The sequence below is a fragment of the Pogoniulus pusillus genome, chromosome 6 (assembly GCF_015220805.1).
Source record: "Pogoniulus pusillus isolate bPogPus1 chromosome 6, bPogPus1.pri, whole genome shotgun sequence".
Classification (NCBI taxonomy): domain Eukaryota; kingdom Metazoa; phylum Chordata; class Aves; order Piciformes; family Lybiidae; genus Pogoniulus; species Pogoniulus pusillus.
In genome coordinates, this window is record NC_087269.1 from 41,446,655 (window position 1) to 41,468,868 (window position 22,214).

General features: G+C 48.3%; 1 protein-coding gene across 30 annotated transcripts in view; it reads left to right on the forward strand.

Moving 5' to 3' along the window:
• Positions 1–22,214, forward strand: part of JAKMIP3 (Janus kinase and microtubule interacting protein 3) — a 118,753-nt gene that overhangs the window by 86,328 nt on the left and 10,211 nt on the right. For 13 of the 30 annotated variants that reach the window (XM_064145339.1, XM_064145335.1, XM_064145333.1 and 10 more), the window contains 5 exons: positions 325–390; positions 1,502–1,570; positions 1,887–1,964; positions 4,350–4,553; positions 7,644–9,173. In XM_064145339.1, the coding sequence (XP_064001409.1) occupies positions 325–390; positions 1,502–1,570; positions 1,887–1,964; positions 4,350–4,553; positions 7,644–7,820 (594 nt within the window). In that variant the 3' untranslated portion in view covers positions 7,821–9,173. Of the gene's footprint in view, positions 1–324; positions 391–1,501; positions 1,571–1,886; positions 1,965–4,349; positions 4,554–5,701; positions 5,768–6,686; positions 6,760–7,643; positions 9,174–22,214 lie in introns of those variants that run through there. The other 17 variants (XM_064145346.1, XM_064145347.1, XM_064145349.1 and 14 more) reach the window with 7 other exon arrangements.

The window sequence follows — 22,214 nt, forward strand, 5'->3', positions numbered from 1 at the left end:
CCTGGAGATACTCAAAGCATGACTTGACAAGGCTCTGGGCAACCTGATCTAGTGGAAGATGTCCCTGCTTACTGCAGAAGGGGCTAGACTAGATGACCTTTGGAGGTCCCTTCCCACCCAGACTGATCTATGATTCTGTGATAACTACAGCTTGGACAGTTACACCAATCTCATGTTGCAGTGCTGATTTTCTTTGCCTCGGTTCCTTGTTCCTCCAATGTATTTAATTAATTCCATATTTGTTTGCTACAGCAGTGGCCCAGGTAGTGGATTAATTACCCAGGCACTGGGACTTGTTGTAATTATGCTCTGCTTTTGGTGCAGAACCTGACCAATGAAGAGCAAGTAGTTGTCATCCAAGCAAGGACAGTCCTCACCTTGGCTGAAAAGGTAACTGCGGCGTGGAAGCAGCTGGTGACGTAGCTTCATCACAGAGCTCCATAGTTCTTCACAGGGAAGTCCACTTACAGGAAATTTTGCCCAATTAAAGCCACCACAAACATTGCTTATTGATGACACTAGGCTGGGTGGTAGCATGGATCTGCTGGAGGCTAGGGAGGTTTCACAGAGGGACCAGGCCAGGCTGGATTGATAAGACAAGGCCAGTGGGATGAGGCCAAGTGCTGGGTCCTGCACTTAGATCACAAAACCCCCATGAAAGCTCCAGGCTTGAGGCAGAGTGGCTGCAGACTACCTGGCAAGAAAGGAGCTGGGATGTTGGTCAACAGATTGCAGATGAGCCAGCATGTGCACAGGTGGCCAAGAAGACCACCAGCATCCTGGCCTGGATTAGCAATGGTGTGGCCAGCAAGACAAGGACAGTGACTGCCCTCCTCTACTTGGCACTGATGAGGCCACATCTCACAGTTTAGTTTTGGGCAGCTCACTCCAAGAAGGACATTGAGGGGCTGGAGCAGATCCAGAGGAGACCAATGAAGCCGATGAAGGGTATGGTGAGGAGCAGCTGAGGGAACTGGAGAAAAGGAGGCTGAGAGGAGACTTTCTGTCTCTCTACAACCCCCTGAAAGGAGGTTGGAGTGAGAAGGGTGTTGTTGTCTTCTCCTAGGCAACAAGTGAGAGGACAAGAGGAAATGGCCTGGAATTGTGCCAGGAGAGATTTAGGTTGGACATTAGAAGAAAATTCTTGACTGAAAGCATTCTCAGAGAGTTGCCCAGGCTGCCCAGGGAGGTGGTTGAATCTCCATCCCTGGAGGTGTTTTAAAGAGGCAGAGATGTGGTGCTGAGGGACATGGTTTAGCCCCAGCCTTGGTAGAGTCAGAGGATGATTGGACTCTGTGATCTTAATGTCTCTTCCAACCTGTGAACAGGCACCTGGCCAGGTTTTGCCACAGTGCTTTTTTCCCATCACCAGTATCTATATAAAAGAAAAAACGTGACCATGGAGTTTACTGCTCACCTTCCACGAAGTCCCCTGAAGGCTGACCGTGAGTGGGCTGCCTCTGCTCCTGGGCTAAAGCACTGCTCTCTATTTTGTGCACAGTGGCTCCAGCAGATAGAAGTGACCGAGTCTGCACTGCAGCAGAAGATGCTGGATCTTGAGAATGAAAAGGTACCAAGGGATGGAGAGGATGAACCAAGGGGAAAGGCTGAGCCGTGGGTCAAGGATGTGGCTGCTGCACTGCCCACCTATTCCTGGTGTCCTCAGCAGCTGTTCAGCAGGCAGAAAGGCTACCTGGATGAAGAACTCTTCTTGAGTGAAAGGGTTCTCAAGAGAGTGGCCCAGGCTGCCCAGCAGGTGGTTGAATCTCTGTCCCTGGAAGTGTTTCAGAGAGGCAGAGATGTGGTGCTGAGAGACGTGGGTTAGCCCCAACCTCTGGGTCAGGAATGTGGCTGTTGCACTGCCAACCTCTTCTTTGTGTCCTCAGGAGCTGTTCAGCAAGCAGAAGGGCTACCTGGATGAGGAGCTGGACTTCAGGAAGCAGTCCTTGGACAAAGCTCACAAGGTGAGGAGAACTACTTTGGCCTGAGTTATGACACCTCGATTAGTGGCCTTGTGTAATGGGTGTAGTCTGATCTTGACAGACGAACCCTGCTGTGGGCAGAGCAGCTCATGCAGTTACCCAAGGACTCTGCAGGCTCAATTTTCCTAGGTTCCTAGAATGGTTTGTGTTGGAAGAGACCTTAAAGCTCATCTGCTAGCTCATCTGACACCTTTCACTAGACCATGATGCTCAAGGCCTCATCTAGCCTGGCCTTGAACACCTCCATGGAGAGGGCATCCACAACCAATCTGAGCAACCCGGGCAACAAGTCCTCCATACCCTAAGCTAATGTGGAGTTCCCTGTGAATGGAGGTCTTCTTGATGGCATGGTCCTTGCAGGATTAGGACCTGAATATTGATTTATTAAACCACAAATTGTAATGTAGGAGACATTTTGGTAAATGACTGACAAGAAAATGATAGGTTGGGTAACTTCTCTTTTCCTTCCAAAACAGAGATTTTGACCTAGACACCTTCTTAGATCTTTGGCTGTGGCCTCTGCAGACACAACAGCTGGAGGCATTTTGTGGTTCTTTAAAGCTGAAGTGACACAGCTTTTAGGTCAGGTTCATTGCTAGCTGATCCCAAGCCATATCAACCATCAGATGCCTGGTTTGCTTCAGAGGAAGCTCAATAGATACTCATGGAAGACACCAACAGAGATTTACATGTCAGTTTATCTCATTCTTTGAGTTCATTTAAATCTTGAGCACACTTCTGCTTCCTGAGGAGCAGTTTGTGCTTCTTGGGAAGCTTTCACCCAGTGCAATTCCAAACTGCCTGTCTAGAGGGTCAAGCTGCACTGTTGCAGCAGTCCTGTCCTCCTGAAGCCATGGAAGGCTAATCACACTTTGCAGTCCTGGTCTCTTGAAGCTGTGCTCTGCAAGACACCACCAGCTTTGAAGAGGGTGTGCAAAGGTGGCATCAGCTGCTGCTTCATCTCTTGCTCTCTGTCAAAGTTGCTCTAAAACATTTCAGCTTGCGTGAAGGAGCAGTGTTCATCTTTGACTTTGAAGCAGAAGACCTTGTCTGAGCTGCCTGCCCTAGAGGGCTGCTAGGCATGGTGACCCTAGGGAAATGCTGCCAGTCCATGCCCTTCACACCTCCATATCTCAACACATCTGGAGGGCACATCTGTCTGTGTGCCAGAGACGTTCTCTGATGCAGTGAGTAAAGGCTTGGCAGCCTGAGACCTGCGAGAGCCCAGCTAACAGAGAGGGAGAGAAAAGCCTGCTGGAGGCATCTGCAGATGAGGACTTTTCAGACAGCTAGTGTGGAGTGCTGTAAGCACACATCAGGAGTCCTCTCCTCCTGGGAGGAGGATGAGCTGGTGCTGTGTCCTCTGCTGCTGGAGCACCTGGGATAGGTGAAGGGAGACTGAACGCTGGATTTCAAACATGTGTAACTCACAGAGTGACTCTTTTATCAACATTTTCTTCTCTTTTTCCTCCCCTCTTTTCTCAGGTTCTTCCCCATTTTTGCTCCTTTTCCTCCTTTTTTACCCCCTTTTTACCCGTTTTTTCTCACCTTTCCCCTTCTTTCCCCCTCTTTTCCTTTTCCCTCTTTCTTTCCCCTATATTCCCCATTTTTTCCTATTTCCTTTCCCCTTTTTTCCCATCTTACCTTTTTTCCCTTCCCCCCTCTTTCCTTTTGCCTTTTCCCTCTTTCCCTTCCCCTATTCTCTTTCCATTCTCTCCCTTTCCCTTTCTCCATCTCTCTTTCCCTTTACCCCCTTTTCCCTTTACTCCCCTCTTTCCCTTTCCCCCTCTTTTCCTTATCCTTCCCTCTTTTCCTTATCCCCCCCTTTTCCTTATCCCCCTCCTTTTCCTTATCCCTTCCTCTTTTCCTTATACCCCCCCTTTTCCTTATCCCCCTCCTTTTCCTTATTCCTCCCTCTTTTCCTTATCCTCCCCTCTCTTTTCCTTACCCCCCCTTTCCCTTTTTTCCCCTCTCTTCTATTTTTCCCTTCTCCCCTCTCCCCTTTTCACCCCTTTCTCTCCCTTTTTCACTCCTTCTCCTTTTTTCCCATTCTAATTTTTCCCCTTTACTTCCCTCTCCTCCCCACCCCCATCTCCCCACGTCCAGAAGGGAGAATTTATCACCCCTGCCCTGCTCCAGAGGCAGATGGGGCTGGGCCAGGGGCAATCTCAGCCCCAGTGCTGCTCAGAGCCCACAGCATAAAAGCCACTGAAGTGTTTTTCCTTGGGCTTAAGCTTCCTTCCCTGCCCTGCTAGGAAGCTCCACTCCCAACTCCTCTTCCACATACCCCCCTTTTCAGCTCCTGCCAGACTCCTGCTGGGAGCAGAGCAAAGGCCAAGCTGACAGCCTCATATTGTCTTTGACTAGCAAATTCTGGAATTAGAAGCCATGCTCTATGATGCCCTGCAGCAAGAAGCTGGAGCCAAAATCTCCGACCTTCTTTCAGAAGAGGAGAAAGAGAAGCTGAAGAGTGCTGTAGAGCAATGGAAGAGGCAGGTCATGAGTGAGCTCCGAGAGAGGGACGCCCAAATCCTGCGCGAGAGGATGGAGCTCATCCAACACGCACAGCAGGTAGGCACAGGTGGGGGCGTGGGCTGGGATGCACCCCCAGGTGGAAAAGGGATAAACCTGTGAGCAGCAGCCCTGCCTCGTGGAGCTGAACACAGATGGCTTGGATGTGTCTTGGATAATCCCTGTGGTTTGAATGGATTCATCACACACATGTGTCAGGTTGGAAGGGACCCTCAAAGCTCATCTTGTCTAACCCCACTTCAGTCAGCAGCGACACCTCCAACTAGAGCAGGCTGCCCAGGGACACATCAGGGCTGATCTTGAATGTCTCCAGGGATGGGGCTTCAACTACCTCTCTGGGCAACCTGTTCCAGTATTCTACCACCCTCACTGTGAAGAAGTTCCTCCTGATGTCCAGCCTAAAATCTCTCCTGCTCCAGTGTCAAACACTGCCCCTTCTCCTGTCACCACAGGCCCTTCTAAACAGCCCCTCCCCAGCCTTCCTGTAGGTCCCCTTCAGATGTTGCAATGCTGCTCTAAGGTCTCCCCATAGCCTTCTCTTCTCCAGACTGAACAGCCCCAATTCTTTCAGCCTGTCTTTGTAGGAGAGGTGCTCCAGCCCTCTGATCATCTTTGTGGCCTTGCTTTGGACCTGTTCCATCAGGTCCATGTCTCTCTTGTGCTGGGAGTGCCAGAGGTGGATGCTACTCCAGATAAGGTCTCGCCAGAAAGAGAGCAGAGGCTCAGCATCCCCTCTCTGCACATGCTGGCCATGCTGCTTTTGATGCAGCCCAGGATGCCATTTGCCTGCTGGGCTGCAAGTGCCCGTTGCTGTCTCATGTCCAGCTTCTCATCCACCAGCACCCCCATGTCCTTTTCTGCAGGGCTGCTCTCAGTTTCATCATCCCCCAGCCTGGATATTGAGGACTGTCCTGACCTAGGTGCAGGACCTTGCACTTCGCCTCATGAGATTCTCCTCAACCCATCTCTCCAGCCTGTCCAGGTCCCTCTGGATGGCATCCATCCTGTCTTTCAGTCTTACCAACACGTAGTGACGTTCACAGAGGACTCCTCCACAGCTTGAACCCCCAGGTCACCTTTTTGAGAAGCACAGCACATGCAGTTTGTCTCTCCCACAGTTAATGCGTCTGCTGGGTGCCTCTGTGTTTGGTTGGTTAATAAATGTGTTTTTATTTGACATCTGACAGAGAATTAAAGAGCTAGAAGAAAGAATTGAAGGCCAAAAAAGACAAATAAAAGAGTTAGAGGAAAAGGTAAGGTAATGCAGATGAAACAGTTGTTGTACATGCACATCACCATCTGTCCATGTCACCCTGGCTCAGAAAACACTCTGCTGTTGGTAGCGCAGGAGCTCACGTGAGAGTGCCCCAGGAGACCATTCTGCATTGGCATTTTTCCCCTGGAGAAGGAAAGGTTTCCACCTTAAACACAGTCTTTCCTTCTGTTCTTCTTCAGCACAGCCCAAACCTTGGGGCTTGGCAGCGATGTGGGGGTCTGTTTGCCCTGGGAAGGGAGTGCTGGAGAGATGAGGTCAAGATGTGCTCTGGGGAAGGAGCCAGGATCTTTTCTCCCTCCCATCTCCAACACTGCACAGACCACTCTTCTCCAGAGGGAATGAGGAGAAGGAGGCTCTTTCCTCTCTCCTTTCCTCACCTGCCACCACAGTAGTCACTGTCACCATGGTTATTGTCATCAAGCTGCCTGCAGTCAAGCCATGACTCCTGAGTTTTACCCTCAAATTGTCCTCATCTGAAACCATCTCTTTTCACTGACCTGGCCATGGCAGAGCTTGTTCAGATGGAGCAGAGACCGAGCTGGACTTTCACCTCAGACTGACCCCAAACTTTCGCAGTGTTGAGTTTGGGGTGGGTTTTTTCATGTGTCAGAAGAATTTAGCTCATTCTATTTTCTCCTTGTTTGTCCCAAGCCCTCGGCTGTGGCTGGGCTCTGCTGGGTCAGGAGATGACTCTCATCGGTCTGAGGGACAGAGAGGCTCTGGCTGAGCCAAGCTCCAAGGCCTCAGAGCTTACTGCACACTTCATGTTTCTTTTCAACTGCGAGTTTTGTTGTGCCCTGTCTGTAAGCACAGCTTGTGTCTTGGCTGAACACACTGTAAACTCTGATTCTCTTTCTTCTCTTCCATTTTTTTCCTCTCCTCCCTCCCCTTTTCAGTTTTTATTTTTGTTTTTATTTTTCTCTTTAGCTTTCATTCTTTGGTCATAGCCCTTCAGGCCACATGCAAAAGGTAAGCCCTCAGATCGCCTCTGCTCTCTTCTTGGAAAGCATCAGAGCCTTCACCTGTCCACTCAGAGGTGTTCTGGCAGTACTGAGGGGTCTCCTGGGTGCTCCCAGACAACCCCAAAATGGAAACCTCTAAATGTGAAAGCTGGGCAGCAGCAGGCTGAAAACATTCAAAGGGAATGTCCTTCACAGGGAAGGAGAAGGAAAGAGGAAATCACAGCAGGGCTAAAAGCAAGGAAGCTTCAACCCAAAGTGAATGACCAGGCTCTGCTTGTTCTCCTGCCTGCATCAGGGCCTTCTTCCTGCTAATCCTCGCTGGAGATCCATGAGGAATCCACCACCTTTCTCCTTGCACTGCTGGGAGCTCACAGCCAAGCTCAACTGCTGGGTGCTGACAGCCAAGTTCAGCATCTTGCATTAGAATCACAGAATGGCTTGGGTTGGGACCTTAAAGATCATCTAGTTCCAACCCCTGCCATGGGCAGGTTCACCTTCCACTAGATCAGGCTGCTCAAGGCCCCATCCAGCCTGGTCCTGTGCTGCCTTCAGGCTGAGCAGCCAGAATGGTTTAGGGGGGAACATGTCACTTGTAAATGTCTGTTTCTCCAAGCTCCATGGCACAGGACCCTAGAGGCTACCTAAAAAACCCTTTTCCCAGGTCCTTAGGGGAGCTGTTGCCAGCTTGTATTCCCAGAGACAGCAGAAGTTACTGTGTCACAGGAGGCATTGAGGGGAGCATTACCCACTGGGGTCAATCCCAAATCCTTCTTGATCAGTTGTGCAAATCCAACAGGCAGTGACACACCTCACCCTTACAGCAATGTTGTGTGTGGTGCTTTGGCCCAGACCAGCTGTTCTTTGATGTTTTCATTTCTCCTCTTGTTTCAGCCTTCTGAGGAAGCTACAATGGCTTCTGCTGCTGCTGACGAGAAGACAGCATGGACTACCCAGCCAGAAAAAGAGACTTTGCCATCTAAGAACCCCCAAATATCTCTCTTACTTTGCTCCTGGCAATGGCAGGTGCAATCTCTGTGGCCCTTTCAGACTGAAGCTGAACTGGGGTAGGTGGCAGGTTCTGCCCAGGTGACATCTGCACTGCTGGCACCTCGGACTGAGCTCTTTGAAAAGCCAGAACAATACCAACCAAGAAGGAGAAGGAAGCAAAAAGAAACCCTCCCCCTCCTACAGCCACAGGCTCCTTCCTGGGGTCCTGGCTCTGCTGCTGGAAGCAGCTCAGCTCTGCTTCAGGAGCGATTCCTTCGTTCAGATCAGCTGAATAGATTCTGGTTCCCTGCTAAGCAGGCAGTCAACTGCTTCTTTGTAGAAGTGACCACGTCCTGGTTTGTGTGTCGTGCATTGCTGTTTGGTATTCATAGCTGCTGCAGCATCTGGCTTGGAAGAAGATGATGATTTGGGGAAGAGTTCCCGAGGAGTAACTCATGGAAAGATTGCTGTGAGTGAAGGTGGAGTTGATTGTCCCAAGGTATTGACTCGTGACACAGGCTGTGTCCCATGCTTTGTGGAATAACCCACAAGCCCAGTTTGAGCTTGAGGAACACAGAACCTGAGAATTGTTTTGGTGGGGAAGACCTCTAAGAGCATCGAGTCCAGCTATCAACACAACACCACTGTGGCCATGAAACCATGTCCCAGAGTGCCATGTCCACATGTTTCTTGGACACCACCTTGGCCATGAAACCACGTCCCAGAGTGCCATGTCCACATGTTTCTTGGACACCACCTTGGCCATGAAACCATGTCCCAGAGTGCCATGTCCACACGTTTCTTGGACACCACCTTGGCCATGAAACCATGTCCCAGAGTGCCATGTCCACACGTTTCTTGGACACCACCATGCGGCTGTAAAGGACATGAAGCTTTGAAGGACATGGAGAATATGAAGGACATCAAGCTCTAGGATTTGGGGAGTTTTCAGTAGACCATGGCCCACAGCATGATGAGAAAAACAGCACAATAAGTCATCATTTGCTGCCCCTGGATGATGCCAAAAGGCTTCACACTGCCCCAGCAAGAAATTTTGACCCAGAAGAGCAAGCATAAACTGCATCATCCCTGATCCACACACTTTGGGCTGGACGAGGTGGCAAGGGGGAAGAGATTTTATCACCTTCAGGCAAAGGAGCACAAGAGCCCAAGCCCAGGGGATCAGCACAGGAACCACTGAAGGAAAAAGGATCCTCTGGAAAACCAGGGAAAACCCAGAAGAGATCCCCCATAGGAATCACCAGATAGGAAATGCAGCCAGGTCACAAAAATGGGGCTGCTGGGCAATGTCAAGAGCAAGCTCCTATCTGCAGCCCTCCATGGCTGCAGAGCCACAATGGTCCCAGGGGGCAGGATGGTGGTGGAAGAACTTCTCTTGGAAGCACCTGGCAGGAAAAGCAGAACTCTTGACAGGTAAGGACTGACTGGAAAGCCAGTAATGAGATGGTGACTGTAGAGCTGTATCTACAACATGGAACCTGACCTGGCTGTTCAGCTCTGGCTTGGGTGAAAATGCTTCAGATGATAATGAAAAGATCTGGAGAAGGCTGTGGCTGAGCAGGGGCACATAGATCATCCAGTCCACCCATCAGCCCAACACCACCACGGCCATTAAGCCATGTCCCCAGGTGTGTGTCTTGAACACCTCCAGGGATGGTGACTCCACCACCGCCTTGGGCAGCCTGTTCCAATGCCTGACCACTCTCACAGCATAGAAACTTTTTCTGCAGCATTAACCTCCCCTGGTGTCAGCTTCAAACAAATGCTTCATCCATTTCTCCTGGCCAAGCTGGCAGCCTGTGGCTTGGACAGGGGCACTCTGTGCTGGGTTAGGAACTATCTGGAGGGCTGGGCCCAGAGAGTGGTGGTGAATGGAGCCACATCCAGCTGGCAGCTGTCACTAGTGGTGTGCCCCAGGGATCAGTGCTGGGCCCAGTGCTGTTTAATATCCTTATTGATGATTTAGGTGAGGGGAATGAGTCCTCCATCAGTGAGTTTGCAGGGAACACCAAGTTGGGAGCATGTGTGAATCTGTTAGAGGATAGGAGGGCTCTGCAGAGGGACCTGGACAGGCTGGATAGCTGGGCACAGTCCAGTGTCATGAGTTTGAACAAGTCCAGCTGCTGAGTTCTGCACTTTGGCCGCAGCAACCCCATGCAGATACAGGCTGGGGACAGAATGGCTGGAGAGCAGCCAGGCAGAGAGGGACCTGGGGTCGACAGCAACTGAACATGAGCCAGCAGTGTGCCCAAGCAGCCAAGAAGGCCACTGGCATCCTGGCCTGTATCAGGAGTAGTGTGGCCAGCAGGACCAGGGAAGTCATTCTGACCCTGTACTCAGCACTGGTCAGGCCACACCTTGAGTACTGTGTCCAGTTCTGGGCCCCTCAATTTAACAAAGATGTTGAGGTGCCTGAACATGTGCAGAGAAGGGCACCAAGGCTGGTGAGGGGCCTGGAGCAGAGCCCTGCAAGGAGAGGCTGAGGGAGCTGGGGGTGTGCAGCCTGGAGAAGAGGAGGCTCAGGGCAGACCTCATTGCTGTCTACAACTACCTGCTGTAGCCAAGCAAAGGTTAGCCTCTTCTCCCAGGCACCCAGTGACAGAACAAGAGGACACAGCCTCAAGCTGCACCAGGACAGGTTCAGGCTGGATGTTAGGAAGAAGTTCTTCAGGGAAAGAGTGATTGGCATTGGAATGGGCTGCCCGGAGAGGTGGTGCAGGCACCGTCTCTGGAGGTGTTCAAGCAAAGGCTGGAGGAGGCACTTAGTGCTGTGGTTTAGTTAATTAGAAGGTGTTAGGTGACAGGTCGGACTCGATGATCTCAGAGGTCTTTTCCAACCTGCTTAATTCTGCACCAAACAGCTGCAGTAACAACTCGCATTGCCCATGCACCTGGCTTGAATTTCACCCCCAGCTGAAGCCCCCCTGGCGGGGTGATGTTAAGGGCAGAGGGGCTGGGTGCAGCGCAGGGGAGACGATGTCGTCCATCGCAGCCAAACCAGCAACAGATCCTCCACTGGAGGGGGCTACAAAGCAAGCGAAGTGGGAATGGTTGGACTGCGGGGGGGGGGGGGGAGGATGCTTTGTGCCTGCTGCCTCGTGGGCTGCTTTGTTCTCTTAGCAGCAGAGAACCGCAGAGTGGGTTGGGTTGCAAGGGACCTTGAAGATCAGCCAGTCCGGCCCCCTTGCCGTGGGCAGGGGCATGTGCCACTAGCGCAGGTTGCTCAAAGCCCCGCTCGGCTTCTAAGCAGCTCAGAGCCTGGCTGAGGCACTTAGTGCCATGGTCTAGTTGAATGGGTAGGGCTGGATGCTAGGTTGGGGCTGGAGGAGTTTGGAGGTCTCTTCCAACCTGATTGATTCTATGATTCCAAGAGGCTGCTGCGTCTCAGTTTTTGTTCAGTACGGTCATACTGGAGGGTTGGAGGCTCCCAGGGAGAGGTGGCACTCAGGTGTTTCCAAATAAATCCAAAGAGATTCCAAATAAATGAGTAAAAATTCGAATGAATCCCCCAAAATGCCAAAGACATCACTAAAACCCCCAAAGACATCACTAAAACCCCCAAAGACATCACTAAAACCCCCAAAGACATCCAGTTAACAAACCACATTCCAGAATCACAGAATCTTAGAGGTTGGAAGAGACCTTCAGAGATCACCAAGTCCAACTCCCCTGCCAAGGCAGGATCACCTAGGTAGTTTGCACAGGAATGCATCCAGGTGGGTTTGAAAGTTTCCAGAGAAGGAGACTCCACAGCCTCTCTGGGCAGCCTGTTCCAGGGCTCTGTCACCTTCACTGTAAAGACTTCAGCCAACACTGCACACTGGGGCAAATGGCTGGCTACTACTCCAAGCAGAAATGACAAACAATTAGCCATAAAAAGGGTGGCTTCAATGCAAACACTACAGTCCAGTTTTCATCTTTATTATTTATTACCTCACTTCTCTTATGTCTCCCTCCTTTCCATCTCCTATGTTCCCCCATCTTCCTCTTTTCTTCTTCATCCCCTTCCTTTTCTCCCATCTCCCTCTTTTCATCTCCATCCTGTTCCTCTCCATTTCATAGAATCATAGAAAAAAATCATAGAATCAACCAGGTTGGAAGAGACCTCCAAGATCATCCAGGCCAACTTAGCACTCAGCCCTATCCAATCAACTCGACCATGGCACTAAGTGCCTCATCCAGTCCTTTCTTGAACACCTCCAGGGATAGTGAATCTATTACCTCCCTGGGCAGCCCATTCCAATGCCAATCACTCTCTCTGGGAAGAAACTCCTCCTAACATCCAGCCTATACCTCCCCCAGCACAACTTGAGACTGTGTCCCCTCCATTCAACACCATCTCCCCTTCTCCACTATATCTGTCTCTTTCCCACCCCACATTTTATCCTTTTTTCCCCAAACCCAGAGCACCTGGCTTCTGTTGGAGTCTCCTCCCATCCCAGGTGTGACCACTTTGCTCTTCCTGCCTACTCCCCTTTATAATCAGCCCCAGGGAAGGCAGACTCTCCAAGCTTGCCCAACTGGGCAGAGGGATCCTCCTCCTGTCACCACTGGTGAGTCCCCATGGTGTGCACTGGGTGAATGGGAGTGGATTCTAAAAGGCCGGGGGGCCTGGTTGGCCCCCCGGTTAGCTAGGAAAAAGAAATGATTGCTACTCTAACACCACCTATGGGTGCTGGCTGGGCTGCCTTACTTAGGCTGAGCTCCCCTCTCTTCATTGCTTCTTTCTGCTCACCTCTAAAACTTTAAAAATGCCAAGAATAGATCTGTGAAATGTTTTGAGAAGCCTTGAATTAGCATGGAGGAAATGTCTGAGAATCCCCAACAAGGAGAATAGAATAAAACTCAAATCTCGTTGATGCTCTTTTATGTCAGAGTAGCTAAAGTTCTGTCTTGATTTGTAACTATCATGGAATTCTATGATAGAGCCGTGGGTGGTGGTGCATGGCTGTTCTTAGATGGTGGAGTGATTTGTCTGGTTAATTCCGATAATGAATGAGACTCTGGCATTCCAAATAAATAAACATCCAATTAACAAATAAATTAAATTCCAAAGAAATATAAATCCAGATAAATCCAAGCAACAAATAAATGAATCTCCAGACAGAGAAATAAAAGTCCAGATAAATCCAAGCAACAAATAAATGAATCTCCAGACAAAGAAATAAAAGTCCAGATAAATCCAAGTAACAAATAAATAGAAATCCAGACAAATAAATCAAGCTCCAAGCAAATAAAAATCCAAATCCGTAAGTAAGACTTCAAATAAATCAATAAAAATCCAAATAAAGCCAAGTAGCAAATAAATAAAACTCCAAACAAATAAATAAACAAATAAATCCAAGTAGCAAATAAATAAAACTCCAAACAAAGAAATAAACCCCCAATAAATCCAAGTAACAAATAAATAGAAATCCAGACAAAGAAATCCAGCTCCAAGCAAATAAAAATCCAAATCCGTAAGTAAGACTTCAAATAAATCAATAAAAATCCAAATAAAGCCAAGTAGCAAAGAAATAAAACTCCAAACAAATAAATAAACAAATAAATCCAAGTAGCAAATAAATAAAACTCCAAACAAAGAAATAAACCCCCAATAAATCCAAGTAACAAATAAATAGAAGTCCAGACAAAGAAATCAAGCTCCAAGCAAATAAAAATCCAAATCCGTAAGTAAGACTTCAAATAAATCAATAAAAATCCAAATAAAGCCAAGTAGCAAAGAAATAAAACTCCAAACAAATAAATAAACAAATAAATCCAAGTAGCAAATAAATAAAACTCCAAACAAAGAAATAAAACCCCAATAAATCCAAGTAACAAATAAATAGAAATCCAGACAAAGAAATCCAGCTCCAAGCAAATAAAAATCCAAATCAATAAATAAGACTCCAAATAAATCAATAAAAATCCAAATAAAGCCAAGTAGCAAAGAAATAAAACTCCAAACAAATAAATAAACAAATAAATCCAAGTAGCAAATAAATAAAACTCCAGACAAAGAAATAAAACCCCAATAAATCCAAGTAACAAATAAATAGAAGTCCAGACAAAGAAATCAAACTCCAAGCAAATAAAAATCCAAATCAATAAATAAGACTCCAAATAGATCAATAAAAATCCAAATAAATCCAAGTAACAAATAAATAGAAGTCCAGACAAAGAAATCAAACTCCAAGCAAATAAAAATCCAAATCAATAAAAAGTCTCCAAATAAATCAGTAAAAATCCAGATAAATCCAAGTAACAAATAAATAGAAATTCAGATGAAGAAATCAAACTCCAAGCAAATAAAAATCCAAATCAATAAATAAGACTCCAAATAAATCAATAAAAATCCAAATAAATCCAAGTAACAAATAAATAGAAATCCAGACAAAGAAATCAAACTCCAAGCAAATAAAAATCCAAATCAATAAATAAGACTCCAAATAAATCAATAAAAATCCAGATAAATCCTAGTAACAAAGAAATAAAACTCCAAACAAATAAATCCAAGTAACAAATAAATGAAACTCCAAAGAAATAAAAATCCAAATCAATCAATAAATAAGACTCCAAATAAATCAATAAAAATCCCAATAAAGCCAAGTAGCAAATAAATAAAACTCCAGGCAAAGAAATAAAAATCCAGGTAAATCCAAATAACAAATAAATGTTAACAATTCCAAAGATTTTCTTTAAATGCCAAAGAAATCAAAAGATCCTAAACTTTTACATTCCAAATGAATGCCAACAAGGAATCAGCTAAATGCCAAATTAATGAAAGAAAGAAAATAAATGCTAGATTAAAAAAAGAAATAATCCAAAGACAGAAAAAAATCCCACCCCAAAAAAAGCACCCAAATAAATAGGAATCATTCCAATAAATAGAATCATAGAATCAACCAGGTTGGAAGAGACCTCCAAGATCATCCAGTCCAACCTATCCCATATCCCCAACAAAATAAACCACTGCATAAATTGTCAATTTAAGACAAACCCTAGGTGAAGACCAAATAAATTCCAAGTCAATTTAAGACAAACCCTAGGTGAAGACCAAATAAATTCCAAGTCAATTTAAGACAAACCCTAGGTGAAGACCAAATAAATTCCAAGTCAATTTAAGACAAACCCTAGGTGAAGGCCAAATAAATTCCAAGTCAATTTAAGACAAACCCTAGGTAAAGGCCAAATAAATTCCAAGTCAATTTAAGACAAACCCTAGGTGAAGGCCAAAGAAATTCCAAGTCAATTTAAGACAAACCCTAGGTGAAGGCCAAATAAATTCCAAGTCAATTTAAGACAAACCCTAGGTGAAGACCAAAGAAATTCCAAGTCAATTTAAGACAAACCCTAGGTGAAGACCAAAGAAATTCCAAGTCAATTTAAGACAAACCCAAGGTGCAGACCAAATAAATTCCAAGTCAATTTAAGACAAACCCAAGGTGCAGACCAAATAAATTCCAAGTAAATTAAGACAAAACCAATGTGAAAACCAAATAAATTCCAAGTCAATTTAAGACAAACCCTAGGTAAAGGCCAAATAAATTCCAAGTAAATTAAGACAAACCCTAGGTGAAGACCAAAGAAATTCCAAGTCAATTTAAGACAAACCCTAGGTAAAGGCCAAATAAATTCCAAGTAAATTAAGACAAATCCTAGGTGAAGACCAAAGAAATTCCAAGTCAATTTAAGACAAACCCTAGGTAAAGGCCAAATAAATTCCAAACTGTTCCAAGTGCTCTTTTTAAAGGAATAAATCGATAAATAACTCCCCAAATCATTCTTTTACAAACCCAAATAAATGAAACCAAGTCCAAATGAATCCCACCTGGGTGCTGAGACTGTTGAGGCTCCCCATCGGTAGCAGAAGGCAGCAGTGTGATTACAACCTTCATTAACTCAACCTTAATTACAGCACTGAGCCTGTTAATATTCAAAGGAGACTCTTTCCAATTTAGGAGCGGCAGCAGGAGGGTGGGGGGAGCCCAGGTGAAGGGCTCTGATGAGCAGATAATTGCTCTGCTCTCAATTACTTTGCCTCTTGGCTCCACAATGAAATTGTTCTTCTTTGCTGGTGGGCTCTGGTTCTCAGAAGAGGTCTTTTTAAGGTCAGCAGCAGCACATCTTTGCAGAAGCAGTCCCCAGGGGAGGTGAGTGTTCAGATCCTGTGTGATCCTGCTTTGGCAGGGGGGTTGGACTGGGTGATCTTCCGAGGTCATTTCCAGCCTCTGACAGTCTATGATTCTATGAGGAGCTCCTGGAGCTTCAGTTTTCCCCCTGGTGTCCTGTAAGCTGTCTCCTGCTGTATGCCTGCACATCCCTGCCCTCTGAAAGGGCTTGGGGATGGCTCTGCACAGGGGGCTGAAGTAAGGTGATGAGATTCATGGAGTTATAGATGCATCATTAACATATTAATTACTGAGTCTTGTGCTGGGTGAGATGACCCAAAACGTGATGTAAAGAGGAAACTAGAAACTGGAGCAGGGGAGATTTAGGTTGGACAGCAAGAGGAAGGTCTTCACAAGGGTGGTGAAACAGTGGAACAGGTTGTGCAGGGGTATGGTTGAGAGCCCATCCCTGGGAGATGTTCCAAGGTCAAGCTTGAGGTGTCCCTGCTGACTACAAGGGTTGGGCAAGGTGAGTTTGAGGGTTCCTTCCAATCCCATACTTTCTGTGAACCATGTAGGGGCAGTTGAATCCATCACACCTCCAGCTGACCATGCACCATGCCTGGGAGGGTGGAGGAGATGTGGTGCAAAAGTTGCACGTTTCCCTCTGTCCTCAGCACAGGTGAGGCCACACCTTGAGTTGTGGGCTCAGTTTTTGGCCCCTCACTCCAAGAGGGAAACTGAAGGACTGTAGCAGACCCAAAGAAGGGTAACAAAGCTGGTAAAAGGCCTGGAGAACAGGACTGGTGAGGAGCAGCTGAGGGAACTGGGGTTGTTCAGCCTGGAGAAGAGGAGGCTGGGGGGAGATCTTCTGGCTCTCTACAACTCCCTAAAAGGAAGTTGAAGTCAGATGGGGGTTGTTCTCTTCTCCTAGGGAACAAGTGACACAACAAAAGGAAATGGCCTCAAGTTGCCCCAAGGGAGGTTTAGGTTGGAGATTAGAAGAAAATTCTTGACTGAAATGGTTCTCAAAGACTGCCCAGGGAGGTGGTTGAGTCCCCAGCCCTGGAGATGTTTCAGAAATCTGGTGCCGAGTGACACAGTGTAGCCCCAGCCTTGGCAGGGTTGGAGGATGGTTGAACTCCATGATCTGAAAGGTCTCTTCCAGCCAGAAGTATTCTGTGGTTCCCTGGTTCCTCCTTGGCATCAGCGAGGAGCAGGGCTTGGCTCTGAAGTGGTTTCTGGCAGGGTAGCAATCCCTGGTCTGTGGAAGCTCTGTGCTGTCTCACAGCACAGAATCTCTGCTGGCATGTCTCAGGAGTGCTCACAGCCTGAAATGCACAGAAGTGACAGTGTCAGTCTGCATTTGCAGATAGGGTAAGATGAGGCAAGATGGAGGTCCTGGGGCAGGAATAATGACATTGCTGGTGCTCAAGCAGAGCTTCAGCACAGAGTGGCTTTGAGGCACCTCTGGAAAAGTTCCTTCAGCACAGGGAGGTCTCCACTGTAGAAAGGTGGCAATTTACTGGTTTGCTAAATCCCAGAGGAGAATAATTTGGAAGCAAACCTGGGCTTGAGACTAGATGGTCTTGAAGGTCCCTTCTAACCCAAACCATTCCACTCTCTGATGCCAGCACGGCTCATGTAGGTGTTCCACGTAGCTGTGAGAAGTAGAGAAGATCTCTTCCAGAGTATAAATGTCCTGTGAGTTTGTGCACAGCAGTCTGCATCCTGTCTGCTTCCCCTCAAGATCTCAGGAGCTTCCATCCTGTATCTTACTCTCAGAAAGAAAGCTTCACCCAGAGTTTGGAACAAATCCCACTGAGACCTTTCTCCATAAAGCATCCATTTCCTGGAATCCCTCACAGACCAGAGACCTCTTCAGCGACACCTTCACATCCATGTCTGATCAGCAGTGCAGGGTTTTCATTTGGTAAATAACTCCAAATCAGTGATTTTTAACCAAAACATCACTGAGGACAGGCTGGATCCTGGCACAAGCCTGGGTCACAGAGCTGCTTTTGGAGGCAGTCGCTCATTCCATCACTCATGTTCCAACGCGCTCCCAGGCATGGCAGATCCTGGTGTCATCAAGTCTGAACTCTTCTTCCCCTTAATTTGCTTCTTGCTGAGCTCCTGTAAATAATAAGGACACATTTTGATCCTCTTCCAAATTCAGTATCAGCCTGAAGAATTAATGAGATGGAAAATCCATTAAAAAGTGAATTGTTTTTTGTCAGAGAAGCAGCACAGCAGTGAGTGAATGTTTGTGGTGCAAAAGAAGCAGCACAGCAGTGAGTGAATGTTTGTGGTGCAAAAGAAGCAGCACAGCAGTGAGTGAATGTTTGTGGTGCAAAAGAAGCAGCACAGCAGTGAGTGAATGTTTGTGGTGCACACTCCCCACGAGCACAAACACGATTTCACCTGCAGAGGAATAACTTGCAAGGCTGGGAGCAGTCAGACCTTTGGGCACGATGTTCTACCCATGTGTGGCAGCAAATGAAGGAGAAAAATGAGGGATCTTGGAGCATGTTCTAGCATAAATGATCAGGTTCCTGGTGGGATGTCATCCTTTTGCTTCTGGTACAGAGACGAGGTGCACAGCAAACCACTCCAGTGTTACCTGGAGAGTCAAATTCTGAGCTGAAATGAATAATGACTAACAAAGAATGAAAGAATCCCAGCACGATGGGGCTGGAGGGGACCTCATGCAGTCCAGCCCCCCAGCTAAAACAGAGGCACAGCAGCTTGCCCAGGATCACTATGGCCAGGTAGGGTTGGAATCTTTACAGAGAAGGAGACTGCACAACCTCTCTGGGTAGCCTGCTCCAGGGCTCCAGCACTCACAAGTTCCTCCTGATGGTTAGGTGGAACCTCCTGGTTTCCACTTTGTCCCTGGCTTCCATTGTCCCTTGTCCTTGGTCACCACTGACAAGAGTCTGGCCCTAATCCTCTTACCCCTCACAGATTCTTTAGTTCTTGCTGAGCATTGATCAGATCCCCTCTCAGGCTGCTCTTCTGCAGGCTCCACAGCCACAGATTTCATCCTTTCCTCACATTGATGCTCCAGGCCCCTCAGCATCTCCAGAGCCTCCTCTGGACTCTCTCCAGTAGTTCTCTGTCTCTCTTGAACAGGGGAGACCAGAACTGGACCTAGGACTCCAACTGTGGCCTCACCAGGGCAGAGTAGAGGAGGAGGAAAACCTTCCTCAACCTGCTGGCCACACTTTTCTTCATGCCCCCCAGGAGACCACTCAGCTTGTAGCTAGGTGAAGCTTATGGTTTTATGACAGGTTCCAAGCCCTGATAGGCACAACCTTCTGTGCATTCACACAACCTTCTGTGCATTCATGCTATTTATCCATAAAGACTTCTGGCAGCAGGTCTGAAAGGGACTTCTGAGGAGCAGCTGAGGGACCTGAGGGTGTTCAGCCTGGGATGGGAGAGCTTCTGGCTCTCTACAACCCCACAAAAGGAGGCTGGAGCCATGAGAGGGGTCACTATCATCTCCCAAGAAACAAGTAGTAGGACAAGAAGAAATGGCCTCAGGTTGAACTAGGGGAGGTTTGGGATGGGCATGAGGAACAATTTCTTCTGCATGAGGATCATCGAGGTCTGACACAGGCTGCCAAGGGCAGTGATGGAGTCCCCATCCCTGGAGGGGTTTCAGAGCCATGGTAGATGTGGTGCTGAGGGAGATGATTGAGTGGTGACCTGGCAGTATGCAGGGTCAGGAAAGCCAAGAGATGACTCAATATGAGTTAGCTTGCAAGGCAATCCAAAGTTTATTGAGAGCATCAGGCTTCAAGTTACAGAGCATCAACTTTTAGGTTAGGGTGACCCCAGGTAGTGCAAACCCAGCATGCAATGCAGGACATCTAAAGATTGGAATTTGCATGTTCCTCCTATTTCCTTCCTAATCTGGACACAGTCCCACAGAAGCTGCTTATCAGAAGGCTCAAGGACAAATTCCTTTGAGCTTCTTCACATACACTGCTGCAGTTTAACTGTGCTTCAGTACTCAGACCTCATGTCAAGGGCTTGATTGTACAAGCTTCTTTAGAACTTTTAGAATCAACCAGGTTGGAAGAGACCTCCAAGATCATCCAGGCCAACCTAGCACCCAGCCCTAGCCACTCAACTAGACCATGGCACTAAGTGCCTCATCCAGGCTTTGCTTCAACACCTCCGGGGATGGTGACTCCACCACCTCCCTGGGCAGCCCATTCCAATGCCAATCACTCTCTCTGCCAACAACTTCCTCCTAACATCCAGCCTAGACCTCCCCCGGCACAACTTGAGACTGTGTCCCCTTGTTCTGTTGCTGCTTGCCTGGGAGAAGAGACCAACCCCACCTGGCTACAGCCTCCCTTCAGGTAGTTGTAGACAGCAGTGAGGTCCCCCCTGAGCCTCCTCTTCTGCAGGCTGCACACCCCCAGCTCCCTCAGCCTCTCCTCATAGGGTTTGTGCTCCAGGCCCCTCACCAGCTTTGTCGCCCTCCTGTGGACACCTTCCAGTATTGCAACATCTCTCTTGAACTGAGGAGCCCAGAACTGGACACAGCACTCAAGGTGTGGCCTGAGCAGTGCTGAGTACAGGGGCAGAATAACCTCCCTTGTCCTACTGGCCACACTGCTCCTGATGCAGGTCAGGGACTTGTGTCCCCTCTCCTTCAACCAGTTCCCAACAGCAGTACTAGGCTAGGGGGTGACTTGGTGATCTTAAAGGTCTCTTCCATCCAAAATGATTCTGTGATCTGCTGCACAGTAGCACAGTGCAAGGGCTTCTTCCCTCACAGAGGTGGTGTCCAGCCTGTGTGGTCATCCCCTCACCCTCACCTAGGGCCCCTATAAGTGCTCCTGCATCCCTGCTCGTCCCAAGCCCACCACATCTGCTGCAGCAGCTCTGCAGCACATGCGTGCAGTGGGGTGGGTGTGCACAGCAGCCCTGCCTGCACTTCTAGGTCATCAGCAATCCCAGACAAACCCCCCCCAGGAAAGGAGAACATGTCCAAGTAACTAAGAGCTGTCAGGGCCTCCCGCAGATCTGGAGAGGCAGATGAAGGCAGTTTTCGTGCTGGCTTCCCTCTGCAGACAGACTGCCCCGGTGGCCAGCTTCCTTCTCCTGGTAAACAAGAACTGCCCTGGGGACACAGCAGACTGGGGAAGTGAGAGTCAGAGTGGCTGTCAAGGAGACACCAGCATGGGCTGACAGGGCTGTGATGGTCTCTGGGGAGAGGGCTGTGAAGTAGTCACAGGCTGTCAAATCAAAGCAGCCCTCTCAGGCTCTGCTAATTGCACCACAGAATCCTAAAGCTGCTGCTTTGTCGTGTGACAGCTTCATAGAATCACAGAATGGGTTGGGTTGGAAGGGGCCTTAAAGATCATCCAGTTCCAACCACCCTGCCATGAGCAGGGACACCTCTCACTAGCCCAGGTTGCTCAAGGCCCCATCCAACCTGGCCTCAAACACCTAAGAGGGAGGGAACATCCACAGCCTCCCTGGGCAACCTGTTGCAGTGTCTCACCACCCTCACAGTAAAGAATTTCTTCCTACTCTCCAGTCTCAGAGTCCTCTCTTCCAGCTCACAGCCATTTGCCCTCACCCTATTGCTACAAGCCACATAAAAAGTACCTCCCCAGCTCTCCTGTAGCCCTATTCAGGTACCAAAAGGCAGCTCTAAGGTCTCCCAGGGCCTTCTCTTCTCCTGGCTGAACAACCCCACTTCTCTCAACCTCTCCCCATCAGGCAGGTGCTCCAGTCCTCTTGATCATCTCTGTGGCCTCTTCCAGACTTGCTCCAATGGTTTGATGTCCTTCTTGTGTTGGAGGCACCAGACTACTCCATGTGAGAATCATAGAATCAACCAGGCTGGAAGAGACCTCCAAGGTCATCCAGGCCAACCTAGCACCCAGCCCCAGCCAGTCAACCAGACCATGGCACTAAGTGCCTCATCCAGGCTTTGCTTGAACACCTCCTGGGATGGTGACTCCACCACCTCCCTGGGCAGCCCATTCCAATGCCAATCACTCTCTCTGACAACAACTTCCTCCTAACATCCAGCCTAGACTTCCCCCAGCACAACTTGAGACTCTGTCCCTTTGTTCTGTTGCTGGTTGCCTGGTAGAAGAGACCAACCCCACCTGGCTACAACCTCCCTTCAGGTAGTTGTAGACAGCAATGAGGTCCCCCCTGAGCCTCCTCTTCTCCAGGTTTCACCAGAGGCTCTACTTGCACCAGGAGGGTGACCACAGAATCCTGAGGCTGCCCATTTAACAGATCTCAGGGAGTTCAGTGCAGCCACATTTCCCAAAAGCTGCCATGGAAAGGTGTCTGAGGAACTAGAATGGTGTTTCAGAAA